The sequence below is a fragment of the Ochotona curzoniae genome, unplaced genomic scaffold (genome assembly GCF_017591425.1).
Source record: "Ochotona curzoniae isolate NIBS_2020 unplaced genomic scaffold, NIBS_Ocur_1.0 scaffold_3171, whole genome shotgun sequence".
Taxonomy (NCBI): Eukaryota; Metazoa; Chordata; class Mammalia; order Lagomorpha; family Ochotonidae; genus Ochotona; species Ochotona curzoniae.
In genome coordinates, this window is record NW_024467104.1 from 4,522,838 (window position 1) to 4,536,649 (window position 13,812).

The 13,812-nt window shown below is 45.0% G+C and overlaps 1 protein-coding gene across 1 annotated transcript; it reads left to right on the forward strand.

Annotated features, from left to right (window-relative positions):
• The first annotated feature begins 3,166 nt into the window (after window positions 1–3,166).
• Window positions 3,167–9,819, forward strand: LOC121172328 (pepsin-3-like). Its single transcript, XM_041004183.1, has 9 exons — window positions 3,167–3,222; window positions 3,606–3,765; window positions 4,883–5,000; window positions 5,859–5,977; window positions 6,671–6,870; window positions 7,753–7,869; window positions 8,376–8,520; window positions 8,665–8,763; window positions 9,670–9,819. The coding sequence occupies exons 1-9, from the start codon at window positions 3,167–3,169 to the stop codon at window positions 9,817–9,819; spliced, it is 1,164 nt and encodes a 387-aa protein (XP_040860117.1).
• Window positions 9,820–13,812: the final 3,993 nt, after the last annotated feature.

Genomic DNA, 13,812 nt, shown 5'->3' on the forward strand with positions numbered 1-13,812 from the left:
CCAAATGCCCGTGACACCAGTAAATGGACCTGGATAAAACAAGGAGCTCAGAGATTAATTTGAGCTGGAACAGCCCAAGTACTCAATGTATCTATCACTTCCTGCCATCTGGGGCGCACATTTGAAAGAAGCCAGAATTGGGAAGAAACATGGACAGGGACACAGGCTCTGTAATATGGAATGTGGGCATTCCAAGAAGCATCTTAACCATTCTTTTAAGCATCTGTTTGCAAATTTGTTCTTCCTTGTGCTCTATGCATAATAATCATGCACGGGAGAAGGTAAACACATTTGTGGTATATGTGCATTATGAAACACCTAAGCACAGTCTTCAAACCTTTGACACTGAAGAACTCTCCATTCAACTGCACTTTGATGAAGTCACGCAAGCCCCTATGTTACAAAGCGTGCTTGAAACCAAACACATCAGTTTATGGAGGTAAAGTCAACATTTCTCCCGCACCTCTGGAAGTGAAGCCAGTTGTGGGGATGAGCAGTGCAGCACAGCCCTCCTGTGTGGTTGGAAGAGCATGCCTCAGGCTGAGACACTGATGCAAAGATCGAGTGGTACATCTGTTTCAGGATAATCAACAAGATCCATAGCACCTGTTATACCTAAGCGCTTCATCTCTGCCTATCAGTAGTGGTTTTGTTTTTTTCAGTTTCTTTCCATTGCCTAATATGATATGTTCACTTATCAGGACTGAACACTGTGGACCTTGGCAGGTGGAGGTCTGCATTAGAGATCTTACGCTCTGTACCCCTCCAGGTCAGGCATTGCCAAACTGGGTGCTGGGCAGGACTAATGGCTTAGTAAACATTCTTGTCCAGTCTTTCCATGGTTCAGCCTGGCACAGCGAGATTACATGGACTCTGTGCTGCAAGTCATGGTCATTCCTGATTGCTGATCACAGAGGCCTGGATTAGGATTCCTATCTCTCTCCCAGGAGCTCTGACACATAATGAAGCCCAGGCGGAGTGCTGCTTGAAGAGCACCCCCCACTTCCCTGGGTGGCCATTATGGAATGCTCACTGACATGCTGACCTATGACAGGAGCCAGGCGGGACAAGAGCATTCCAGGGCCACAGCTCTTCTGAGAGTAAGGGACCAGTCCCACCAGCATCAGTGCCTAGTAATAAGAACTTGTGTTGAACACCAGATCTTAGCACCCCAACACACACTGTGTCAATGTTGAGACAATAAAAATAATGATCTTAAGAGGAAACCAAGAAGCACAGATCCGAAAGTATTCAGAAAAGTAGAAACACTCAATGAAATTCCAGTATTGTATCATGAACGTTTACACAAGAACCAACCAGTTGCATCAACCTATACGTACTCCAGTTTGATTGTTTTAACCACAAGAATACCCAGAATCACAAGTTTCTCATTTCCTACTCCTGCTCTTTCCTCTTCTTAGGCCAGCCCCTGTTGAGTCAGAGGCATCTCAACCTTGTTGTCATGATGCCCACACTGAGCTTCATGAGCTCTTGGATTTGGGTTTCCCACAGCTCTTCCCATAGAGCTCGTGGCTGATGCCAGATGTGCAAGGATGTATTGTGTACTCTCAATAACCAATTCTGTGGGTCCAACACCTGCAGAGGGACCTTCATCCATGTGGATTCAGTTCAATCCTCTCTGTTGGAAGAGAATCGTGATGGAATTAGCAGCTCCCTAACCTCAATCATACCCTAGTTCGGATCCAGGTACAAGTTTGACAGGAACAAATCTGGGTTTTCACAGCCCTTTGCTCAGGATCAGTGAATTTTCTGATTGCCCAATGGGAGACTTGGAAGCATACTTTACAATTTTGAGGACAGAAATAGGCATCGGGATGATGGAACTCAGAGGGAGAGCTGGGAGATCTTGGAGACACAGGCTCCAGCCCATGGGGTTGAGCTGTGATGTCCCAGCATGCTTGTGGCTTCCGTTTTGTCTTCAGAAGACCTCTTTGAAAAGCTTCTGTATTCAGGACATGATTTGCTGACAAATTGGTTGGGAGTCCGAGCAGGCACATGTGCATTTCTGTTGTCCCACAGATGTTCCACAGGACTGCTCAGCTGAGCAGAGTCTGAGGACAACGTATGGAACCAATCATAGCAATGATTTCTTTTTTTTTTTTTTTTTTTTTAAAGATTTATTTTTATTATTTTTTCATTGGAAAGGCAGATATACAGAGAGGAGAGACAGAGAGGAAGATCTTCCATCCGATGATTCACTCCCCAAGTGAGCGCAACGGGTCGATACTATGCCGATCCGAAGCCACGGGTGCAGGTTCCCAAAGCTTTGGGCCGTCCTCGACTGCTTTCCCAGGCCACAGGCAGGGAGCTGGAAGGGAAGCGGGGCTGCCGGGATTAGAACCGGCGCCCATATGGGATCCCGGGCGTGCTAGGCGAGGACCTTTAACCACTTGCGCCACCGCGCCGGGCCCATAGCAATGATTTCTTTATGATTCAGTGAAGCATGAGAGATTAGGGATGCCATGGTCCACTTTAGAAGAGAGAATCTTGGTTTGCATGATTTGTGTGAGAGAATGCTGAGCTAGCAACCAAGGTGAGAAACCAAACACTTTTCCACACACATACATCCCACAATAGCAGCAAGCATGAAGGTATTCATACAGAAAAATGAGATGTGCTAGGATACACAAAACACTGCCGGCATTCTCCATGTTGGCTCACACAGCAGCACTGACCGCCATCACATCAGGCAGCTCTAAGCATTCCAACCATTTGGGCCATTAGGACAAACGGGTACGATGAGCTCCTGCAACACTGCTGCAATGTTGTGCTAAGTGAACTGCTGAATAATTTATTCAAAATAGTAATCGTGGAAGCTATAACATGGGCTAATCTCATTTCTGAAGTAATTGTCATGACTCTATAGCTGGGAATTCTTGCCAGGTGCACTCCAACCCATGGGATGCAGTGTTTAGTGGAAAGCTACTACTCAAATAAGCAAGTACAAAGAATGTGACACCTAGCAGCAAATCTTATCAAAGATTATTCTGTTTGCTGGTAAGTGTGATAGCAGGTGGCATTTGCATGCCTGATAAGGGCTATTACAGTCAACAAGTGGCCCCTATATAAGCAGTGGCTCTTGCCTGCTGCTGCATACCTTCCACCTGACCTGCTTTCTGCACGGACTCGGGAGCCAGGAAGAACCATGAAGTGGTTGCTGCTGCTCGGCCTGCTGGCACTCTCTGAGTGCATTGTGCACAAGTGAGTCTGGGGTCAAGCACCAGAAAGAGCAGCTCACTGGGCTTCTCAGCCCCCTGAGGCTTCCCATGCTCCTTGTGGATCCTCTGCAATTTTCCTTCTTCCTTCTTCTCAGTCTTCCACCATCTGTTATTTCCCTTCCTTGCCTCTGTTTCTGCCACCACGGGAAGCCACAGGGTGATGCATTGAACAACCCAGCCGTGGACTACAAATGGGGTTAGGTGTCAGCCCCATCATGAATTAGCTTGTGCCCCCACCTCTGTGTATTGCTCGGTAACACGTGTCTCTTAGACTGGTTTCTCGGGCTTCTGCAGCATCTCCTAAGTAAGACCCTTGATTCTTTATCCCTATTCCCCTAATCATATATGATCCACTGTTCTGTCTAGGGTCCCCCTGGTCAGAAAGAAGTCCTTGAGGAAGAACCTGATTGAGAAGGGCCTGCTGAAGGACTACCTGAAGACTCACACCCTCAACCGGGCCTCCAAGTACTTCCCCAAAGATGTCTTTGCCTCTGATTCCACCGAGAGCCTGGAGAACTACCTGGATGTGAGTGAATGGGCAGGTGGAAGGGGCAGCAACAAGGACTGAGGTAGCAGCACAGGGGCATGCAGGGCATGTGGATAAAAGTCAGGGATTGTTCCCTGGACCTCAGAAGCTCAAAGTTGTAGTGACTCTCAATCACTGTTGGTCCTTTCCCCTGCTCTTCATTCAGTTGTTCATTGTTTCAGTGGTTATGTAATCTGAGAGCTGCATTGTAGACCCAGGCTTGTGATGGAAACAGGGGGCAGCACTGAGCTTTAAAGGCACAGTTCCCTAGGAGGGAAGGATGGTTTCATTGAACCTCACAAAATCCAGTGAGAGCAACCCTGGGTTTAGGGCCATTCACTGAGAGTTCTCTTTCTGAGCCAATGGCTCCTTGAGGACAGGCAGTGCTCATAGGGGCAGTGAAGGAACAACTGGAGTTCCCAGGCAAGGAAGGGACTTCCAGGGAGCATGAAGTCTCCTTTTGGCCTCTGGTCAAGGAGAAGCCCAGTGCATTTGCGGGATGCAGAAGAGTGTGAGACAAAGATGAGGAAGGAAGGAAGCATGGCGGTGCTGGTGAGGTGAAGGGGACATGGATTTGGCAAAAGACACAGCGCAAAGATGCTGCAGTGACCTGAAGCTTTTGCTTCCAAGAACAGTACAAAGGCTGGAGCAGAGTGAACAATGGGGAAATGTTGACTCTGAGAATAAAAACGTTGTTCCTTTCCTAAATCCTGCTGTTCACAGGAAGTTTTAGGGAAAAATGATTTCCATGAATTACAATGTTAGTGACTTTCATAAGCCAGTTAATGACTGAACAGCTGAGGCTTGCCTAGTTTGTACTCAGATTATGCCCCATCCCCTGAGAAGTGTGACACTGATGCAGGAAGGGCACCAGCTGAGAGAGGACAGCACATCTGCCTTGGGTGTAAATGTGCTCAGCAGAGAATACTGAGAGGCAATCGGGGAGCAGTTAGAAAAGACTTCAAGGAGGTGTGTATAGAAGAGCTGGGCCGTGAAGCAGGTAGCACTGGATGGGAATGGACGATGAAGGGAGGAGAAGATAAAGAATTGGGTGGGAAGCTGATCATTATAGGAGGTTGCATGTGGTATTTGAGCTGTGCTGTCCTGGTCCCTACAGACTGAGTACTTTGGCACCATCAGCATTGGAACCCCCGCTCAGGACTTCACCGTCATCTTTGACACTGGCTCCTCCAACCTCTGGGTGCCCTCTGTCTACTGCTCCAGTGCTGCCTGCAGTGAGTGTCTGCCATCCACACCCCCTCCGCATTCACTCCTGACTACTCAGCATCAGGAGATGCTGAGAACCCTAACCACTCAGTGACATCTTACAGCTTCCACTCTAACCTGTTGCAGTCACTCAGGGACACAAGCACTAGGACTTACCCAAGCAGCTTCTGCAAGCCATGCTCTGGGCACAGATGTACATAGGAGAACAGGAAAAGGTGTTCAGAGGGACTCATGTAGGGTGTGAGGTCTAAAAGGATACAGTGATGAAGAGTTTCAGTCTGGCAGCCTCATTGGGTCTTACATGAGACAGTGGATGAATGCGGGGCTGGGACATGATGGAGAAGAGAGAGGAACACACAAGTCATTGTTTTGCCCAAGAAAGAGACTTTGTCAGTGGAAATCAGCTTTTCCAGCTCTACCCTCTTCCAGATTTTGTCTTGAGGTTTTGATTTATTTTCTTTTGTTATTGTTACTTTCCATGGTACACTTTTGTAGGTATAGATTTTCTCCATTGAGGAAGTGACTGGGGAATCTGTGGCACCAAAACACAAGCCAGCATTGTGTGGCAGCGCTCAGCACCATGGACAGCGAGACTTCCAAACTCTGTTTATGCTGGGAAATGTGGGAGGACTTGAAGTCAGTTGTGAGGTTAAACAGTGACATACTGCTGAGCACCAAAAAGACGGGATTGGAACCTGGTGACTCTCGATCTCTACGTGTTATCTTAAACATCATCCTGAGTCAGATGTCATGTTTCTCTTGTATAGTCCTACACAAGAAAAGAAACCCAATTCCAAGAACACATGCCTATGCACTGCCATAGCTTTCCAACTGGAGCTTAATGATGACACTCCTTGCCTTTGCAGGTGTCCATAACCAGTTCAACCCTGATGACTCCTCCACCTTCGAGGCCACTAGCGAGACAATCTCCATCACCTATGGCACTGGCAGCATGAGTGGCATCCTGGGATACGACACTGTGAATGTGAGCCCTTGGGGTCTCCATCTCCTCACACTCTCTGTCCCTGGGGCCACCTTCCAGACACTAGGTGACTTCAGTGAATGACCCAAAACATACTCTTTCTCACAGTATGGTATCAGAGATCACATGAGCAACCTCATTGGGGAGAGAGGTGACAGAGCTGTCACATACACATTCTGGGGCTGAGCTTAGTATGCATAGATGCACCATTCATGGAGTCCTCAGCTAAACACAATGATAAATGGTATGGAGAAAGCAATGAAAAGGGACACAATTGCTCGATTATCTATTAGCATCTCCCCTCTTCCTCCTGTTCAATGCTGTTTCAGGTGCTCCATCAATTGCTAGGGACATGTCCAATGTCTGGGGCCTTAATTTATAGGATACTCCTTTGCATTCAACTGAACAAAATTCATCCACCCAGGGGCCATCCATTTCATGTTAGCCTCACATAGCAAGTCACATTTTGTTATCATGTACATATCAGTTGCCAAGGTTTTGTACAGTGGGATGAAACAAACATTGCAGGAATCAGTGCTTCTCCAGGTCTCACATTCTGATGTCCTGGATTTCGGGCACTCCTACAGTGATAAAGGGAAGAAGACTAGTTCTGGGTCCATGCCTGGAGTCCAAAGTACTCCTAGGACAGGAGCCTATGGGGGACATCATCTCTGTCACCCTTTCCTCCCTACACAGGTTGGAGGCATTGAAGACACCAACCAGATCTTTGGCCTGAGCGAGTCTGAGCCCGGCTCCTTCCTCTACTATGCTCCTTTTGATGGCATCCTGGGTCTGGGCTACCCCAGCATCGCTGCCTCCGGTGCCACACCCGTCTTTGACAACATGTGGAACGAGGGCCTCGTGTCCCAGGACCTCTTCTCCGTCTACCTGAGCTCGTAAGTTGGTAGCCTGGAGTTTCTTTCACACACATCATTTCAACCTCACCAAAAAATGATTATCCAGGGCTGGATGACTAGGGATGAGCTTAGTGGATTTAAAATTTCAAAGTATTGAAGTCTAGAAAGGCACAAATGTGGTAGTTACACTGTCATATCCCTGTTGAGTTCATGCCTTCTTTCTCCTTCTGACAATCAGTCCTCATTCAGAGTTATTGATAAGAGGAAGTGTTGCCAATTGTTTAATTTTGACTTCATGAACCACGTGCTGTGGAGGAGCAGTTCATTCACCATTAACGCCCAAAACATACTATTAATTTGCACATTAAAGGGGCAATTCAACTGCATGAATAGCATGCAGTAAATATGGGCCTCTGATCCATGTGCCTTAGTAACCTCTGCTGCCACATTCAGTCATAACCATGACCACATAATATGTCTTCATACATTGGCAACAACTGGCCCTAGGCCTGAACTTGCCATAACCACCACAAGGCTTTAAGAGCCAATTGCACTGAATTGACTTCTCTTGTGGTCCACAAGGTAACAACAATGAGTATCAGCACACAAAGGACACAACTGGGAACAGTAATTTGTAGGTTTTATCTTGACTACAACTACACAACTATGTCGACTTGAGCAGGTGACCTTACTTCTCTGAGACTCAGGGTCTTGAAAAGTCAGAATGGTATGGACCACTGTGTAGATCTGGCATTACAAGAGAAGTACTCATGCTGGCTACATATTGAGCAGATCTCCTGGCTCTCACAAGTACCCCATCAATGGGAACTCCAGGTCTGTACACAGCAAATATGCAAGGTGTGCTTGAATGAATGAATGAATGAATGCCTGTCTCTCTCCCTGCCTCTGCACTTCCCACAGCGATGACGAGAGTGGCAGCGTGGTCATGTTTGGTGGCATCGATTCTTCTTACTACACTGGAAGTCTGAACTGGGTGCCTGTCTCTTATGAGGGCTATTGGCAGATCACCGTGGACAGGTGAGTCCATGCTGCTGCCTGCTGTCCTGGTATGATCTTTGATCTCATTTCTTTGTGGACTTTTGATGATGTGCTGTCCTGTTCTTCCTGGAACAGCCAGCACATTTGGGAGTAAGCTAGGATCTTCCCCACACAGACAGAGGCCAGGAAAGCTACCTCACAGAAAGGGAAGAAAGGAGAGGTGTACCCTGGCACCTAGATCTACAACAGGAATAGCGCATCCACTTCTTTGCTGTCTGGGTCACCTCACCACATCTCAGCACACTTGGGCAGGCATGACAAGCCAAGTGTCCAAGAGCATAGAGGCAACCTGGGAATAATCTGAAATTCTGTCTCTGTAGGAAGACTGTGGTTTGCATTTTAGGACTAAGCACAATACCTGAGAAGCTGTCTCAGTCCAACCATTCCTGGCCCCGTAGAAGTCTGACTTCCCAGCTGTTCTGCTCCCTAGGATCACAAGTGTAATGGTGGGGACTCACTGAAAGATTTTGGTCTTTCTCCGTCAGCATCACCATGGATGGGGAGACCATTGCTTGTGCTGATGGCTGCCAGGCCATCGTGGACACTGGCACCTCTCTGCTGACCGGCCCCACCAGTGCCATTTCCAGCATCCAGAGCTACATTGGCGCGTCTGAGAACTCTGATGGCGAGGCAAGTCACACAGGGATCTGACCTAGCACACGACCTGTGCGAGTATCATGATCATGAAATCAGACACACTAATTCGTTTTCTCTTTTGGTTTTTTTCCTGTTCTTTTCTTAAGTCCTCTAACTCTTTACACTCATGCCTTGTAGATGGTTGTGAGCTGCTCCTCCATGTACTCCCTGCCCAACATTGTATACACCATCAATGGAGTCCAGTACCCTGTGCCCGCCAGTGCCTACATCATGGAGGTAAGGGAGCACTTGGCCAGCTGCTGGACAGCCCCCCAAAAGTGGCCACCCATTCTCCTCTGCATGAGGGAACAGACACTTCTCCTAGCTGAAGCCAAGGCTCAGAGGGACTCCTGCTTTACACTGTCGTGGATAGAGTGAACTCCCTAAAAGTGCAAGAATGAGTATTGGATTAATCCCCTAAGTATAATGTGAGGCCAAGAAAAAAAAAAGATTGCATGAAGATTGGATCTGGTTTGTATGGACACCTGTAATCAGATTGAAGAGCCTCAATATCTTGCCTTTCAATGCTGAGCAAAGTGTTACCTCTGTTAGATTTATTTGTCTTCTAAAACCAGAGGAGTCAGCTTATCTCACCATGAATGTGGTTGGGACTCAGAGTGATGCCGATCATAGCTTTATTCCAATGAGCCTTAGGAAACTTCCTGTCTATGCATCCATGTGCAAAACCAGTTTTTCTTAGTGGACTGACCTTACCCAGTGAGAATGACCTGTGTTTAGTCCTCTCCTCAGCTGAATGTGGTCTGCATCCATGGCTTAGATCAGTGATGCAGGGAGTGAGATGACCCCATGGCTGACCACTGTGCCATTGCCCTTCATCTGAACACTGCATCCTCAGTCATTCCAAATCTCTTTCCCAGAACCTGACATCTCCTTAGACACAGTGCTGAGATCATGGCCCTGTGTCTGGCCATGACAATATATGGTACTGAGGAATTGTGCACACCAACAGAGCAGAGAGGAGAATCTGCAGGCTGATCCAGACCAGCAATAGCCACATCCTAAGCAGAGACAGAAGCTGCTTTTCGCACACTAAGTCAGAACAAGGAGCTCTTGATGGTTACCACTGAATCCCTGCAAACATCACTATGTTCCCCATCTCACATCCTCTTCTCTGTTCTCCAGGAGGATGGTGTCTGCATGAGTGGCTTCGAGGGCATGGATGTTGACACTTATACTGGCGAGCTCTGGATCCTGGGTGATGTCTTCATCCGCCAGTACTTCACCGTCTTTGACCGTGCCAACAATCAGGTTGGCTTTGCTGCTGTGGCTTAAGTCTACAACTGAACCCTCTCCCAGAGATATCTGACCTCCTTTCTGCATCCCCTTAGAAGGATTGGATTCTCCTGATTGTTCTTCCAGAAAGACAATCACCTTGCAATGAAAGTACATTCTTGACCTAGTTCCCAAACATTCCCATAATAAAGAATAAAAATGCTGATGAAAATGTGTATGGCTGTTTTTTTCCCCCACTGGTGTGTCACCTCCCATTGCTGGGGTGACAGAATGAGACTGACATGAATAAATAAATGTACACATATTTGGATACCACCATAATTAAATTTCCTATCGGGCCAGAAGTGATTATAGGGGAACCCTTATGTACAGCAAGAACACAAAAGGGCTGAATGAGAAGAGTTTGTCAGGTGCCTTCAAATTCTGGGATAATATTATGAAAAAATGCAGTATTTCATTGCAAAGTCTAGAAATACCCTAAAGTTGACTCAATCATACATTCCAAAATCTATATGGGAAGGGAAAGGGCAATGATCAGGAAAATTATTATCTTTTTTCCTATTAGTGAGAATTAAATAATTCAGATTATACTTCAGTAAAATTTTCCCTTTAATTAACAGGCACAAATCTTCAGCATTGTTTACCATGAAAGTGAACCTAGTGAGTTCTGTGATGGCATCTCAGTTTTGCAATTGGAGGCAGGAGAGCAGAAGACTCCAGGAATTGAGTTAGGCATAATGAGAGACCTAGGCTTCAGTCCAACACACTCTACAGGAAACCAACCTTCACACTCTTCTATTTTTCCCACCTTCAATCTGAGAGCCGTAGAATCCATGGCCTGACCCTGTTTTGGGCTTATGAGTGAGATAACACAAGCAACATGCTCGGACAGCTGGGGCATGAACTACCATTGTCTGGGAACTCTGAGGCCTTGACAGGTACCAGCTTGTAGAGGAGTGTAGAAGTATGAAAATGAAGTAAATCTACAAGTACATATGCTTTCTTTTATAACCTATCAACCTTCCCAATCTAGTAGACTTGAGCTCAGTGAGTCCTGCAGCCCCAAGAACACCAGCTGAACCCTTACCCATATAGTTCCAGAGCTGCACACAGGTGCATCATACTATTCACAGGTCAAAGTAGCATAATGGACAAATATTCCAAGAGGAAACTCCAGGCAGCATGCAGCACGTCCCCCAGAAGGAGCACATTTGTGTGCTCCAGATTTCTCAGTTTGTCTGTGGACATGGTTCATCTTCAGAAACACACACACACGGAGGGGAAGAGAGAGAGAGAGAGAGAGCTCAGATTATCTGCTGCCTGTGGAGGTGTGGCATTGCAATACCAGTTCCACTGCAGGAAGGATGAAGAATCTGTTCTCACTTTTCCAAGTCTAAATTACACTGCTGCCTAACATGCTTTTTGTCTCTGAGAGTCAGTCTGGTTTAAGTGTAAAAAATACATGATGGAATTTCATTAACTTCTTGAAATGAGATGCTTGTTTGAGTTCTGAGTGTTCTGCTACTGATCAGTCTTCACGTTTATGCACCTTGTAAAGCAGCAGATGATGCCAGAGTGCTTGAACTCTTTTACCCATGTGGCAAATCTGTATAGGACTCAGCCCCAATTTTGGCTTAGCCACAGAACAAGAGTGAATTGGATCCCCATCTCTGTCTCTTTCTGCCTCTAAAACAAATAATTAAAAACTATATATTTTTCCTACATATACAGGAATAGCTAAAATTAAAAACACTGACACATTAAGTGTTCACAAGGTCTTGGAGCAACTGGAAATCCCATAGAGGGTGGCTCTCATAATTAAACATTACTATTGTTATGGAAATGTCAGTAGTGCTTTCAGATGAAGCTACAAAAATCTGCATCAACTAGGGCTCAGCAATTCCAAGCTTGGGCATATTCCAGATAAATTCACACACATATAAATTCTAAGTGATGTATACTTGAGTGGTCATGGATGATGGTTCATATGAACCTTACTTTGAAGCTCCCTAACTATCTACACATTGAGGAGGAACAATCAAAACATGTATTACAACATACAACAAGAAAAACCACCAACTTACAGCCACACATATCATAGATGGATCTCACAAATAACGTTTTGAACAAAGAAGTGAGATATGAGAGGAAACTATATCTCATGGATTTTTTTAGTTTCATCTCTTCAAAACACTTTCTTCTGATTAAATTCTTCAATGACTTATAAATAATGCAGTAGCATCACTTTCTGCAAGAAGGTTTTTGATTTTCTTTTTTATTTTTTCAGTGATACATCAGGCATTCAGTAGCATGTTATTTAACTTCATGAAATTTTTATTTCTTTTGTTCTTTCTGTTGTTGATTTTCTTTTATTGCTTTTCATTTAAGGGGATGTACAGTAACTGTGTAATGGAGTCATACCATATCATTTGCTTCTCCCATTTCCAGTATCCTTCAAGTTCACACTCTGAGATGTGGCCAGCAACGCTCCTAGCACTTGCATTCCTTCTACCAGTACAGGAGTCTCAAACTGTATTCTGGGTCACTGTCTTCAGCCTGGCCAAATCACAGCAATGTGGGCATTTTGGTAGAGAACCAAGGAAAAAAAGATTCCTTTCTCTTTGGCTCTCTCTGTGCTTTCAAATAGCTAAAATCACATTAAAGTGTTTTTAAAATTGACTCATAAAACCACCATTCAGTAGTAATCACCATTCATGTTGCAAATAGACTATTTATCCACATTACATATATATGGTACATAGTACTGTCTTGACACCTGCTTATTTTTTGTCATTTGCAATTTGGTTTCGAACAATTAAGTGTTCATATAATTTCCAACCGATTTCTTTTAAGTTAACATCATCATCAAAGCTTTTATTTATTCTTTTTTTCGGAAGGTTCTTTCAGGAAATGTTTTTGTTGTGATGATTTCAAAAACTGTAAAAGTCTTAGGAAATACTCCAATAGAACCAGATATTTCACATTCCAAGCCCAGATTATAGAATTGGGGGGGGGACTCTTTGAGTTTTTATTAGACAATTTCTTTTCTTATTGTCATTATTTTATGATACCATTCCATAGGCCTTGGGATGTGCCTTTCCTCCTACCCAAGTTCCCTACTCCCCCCACTGAGTTCCCCTATAGTTCTTCATAATCAGTCACTTTCCATAATTGTGTGCATAGACAATGGCAAAGAGTCCAGCATCCTATTGTCAAGATATAGTAAACAGTTTCATTGGGAGTCCAGCTTTGTTTGGAAGTAGAGTTACATACTGCATTGTATCCTCACATCTGAGTATGATAGTCTCCATTACACAGTTACTATAAAACCATAATACAAAATCAACAACAGAAAGAAAAATAGAAATTTACAATGCCATGGTGTTAAATAACATGCTGCTAGATATGATGGTCTCCATTACATAGTTACTATGCATCCCCTTAAATGAAAAGCCACAAAACAAAATCAACAACAGACAGAAAAATAGAAATTAACAACACCATGAAGTTAAATAATGTTACTGAATGACTAATGTGTCATTGAAGAAATGAAAAGAAAATAAAAAAACCTTCTTGCAGAAAGTGATGCTACTGCATTATCTATGAGTCATTGAAGAATTTAATCAGAAGGAAGTGTTTTGAAGAGATGAAACAAAAAAAAAAGCATTAAGCACATGAGATATACTTTCCACTGAGCTTTGTTGGTGAGATGGATCTCCTGTTGGCAACAAATAGATGGATTTTTCAAAGTTGTAGTGGCTTGGTAGGGAAATAGTAGGGAAACCCTCCCTTGTGGGTTACCACTCCCACTGGAAAGCACAAAAACCAGGACAGGGGCAGAAGTGGCTAGAAGGAAAGGTACCTGCCAGTATGTGTGTGGGCTGGATAGTAGGTTGGTTGGGTGGAACTAGGCTTCAATGTCCACTGACAAGTACAAGAGCTAAATGGGATGTGGGACAGACTAAACAAGCCTGCGGTACATATTGGCATGCATGGGAACCAGGATAGGGAGCAGGCCTGGTGGGGGTTATG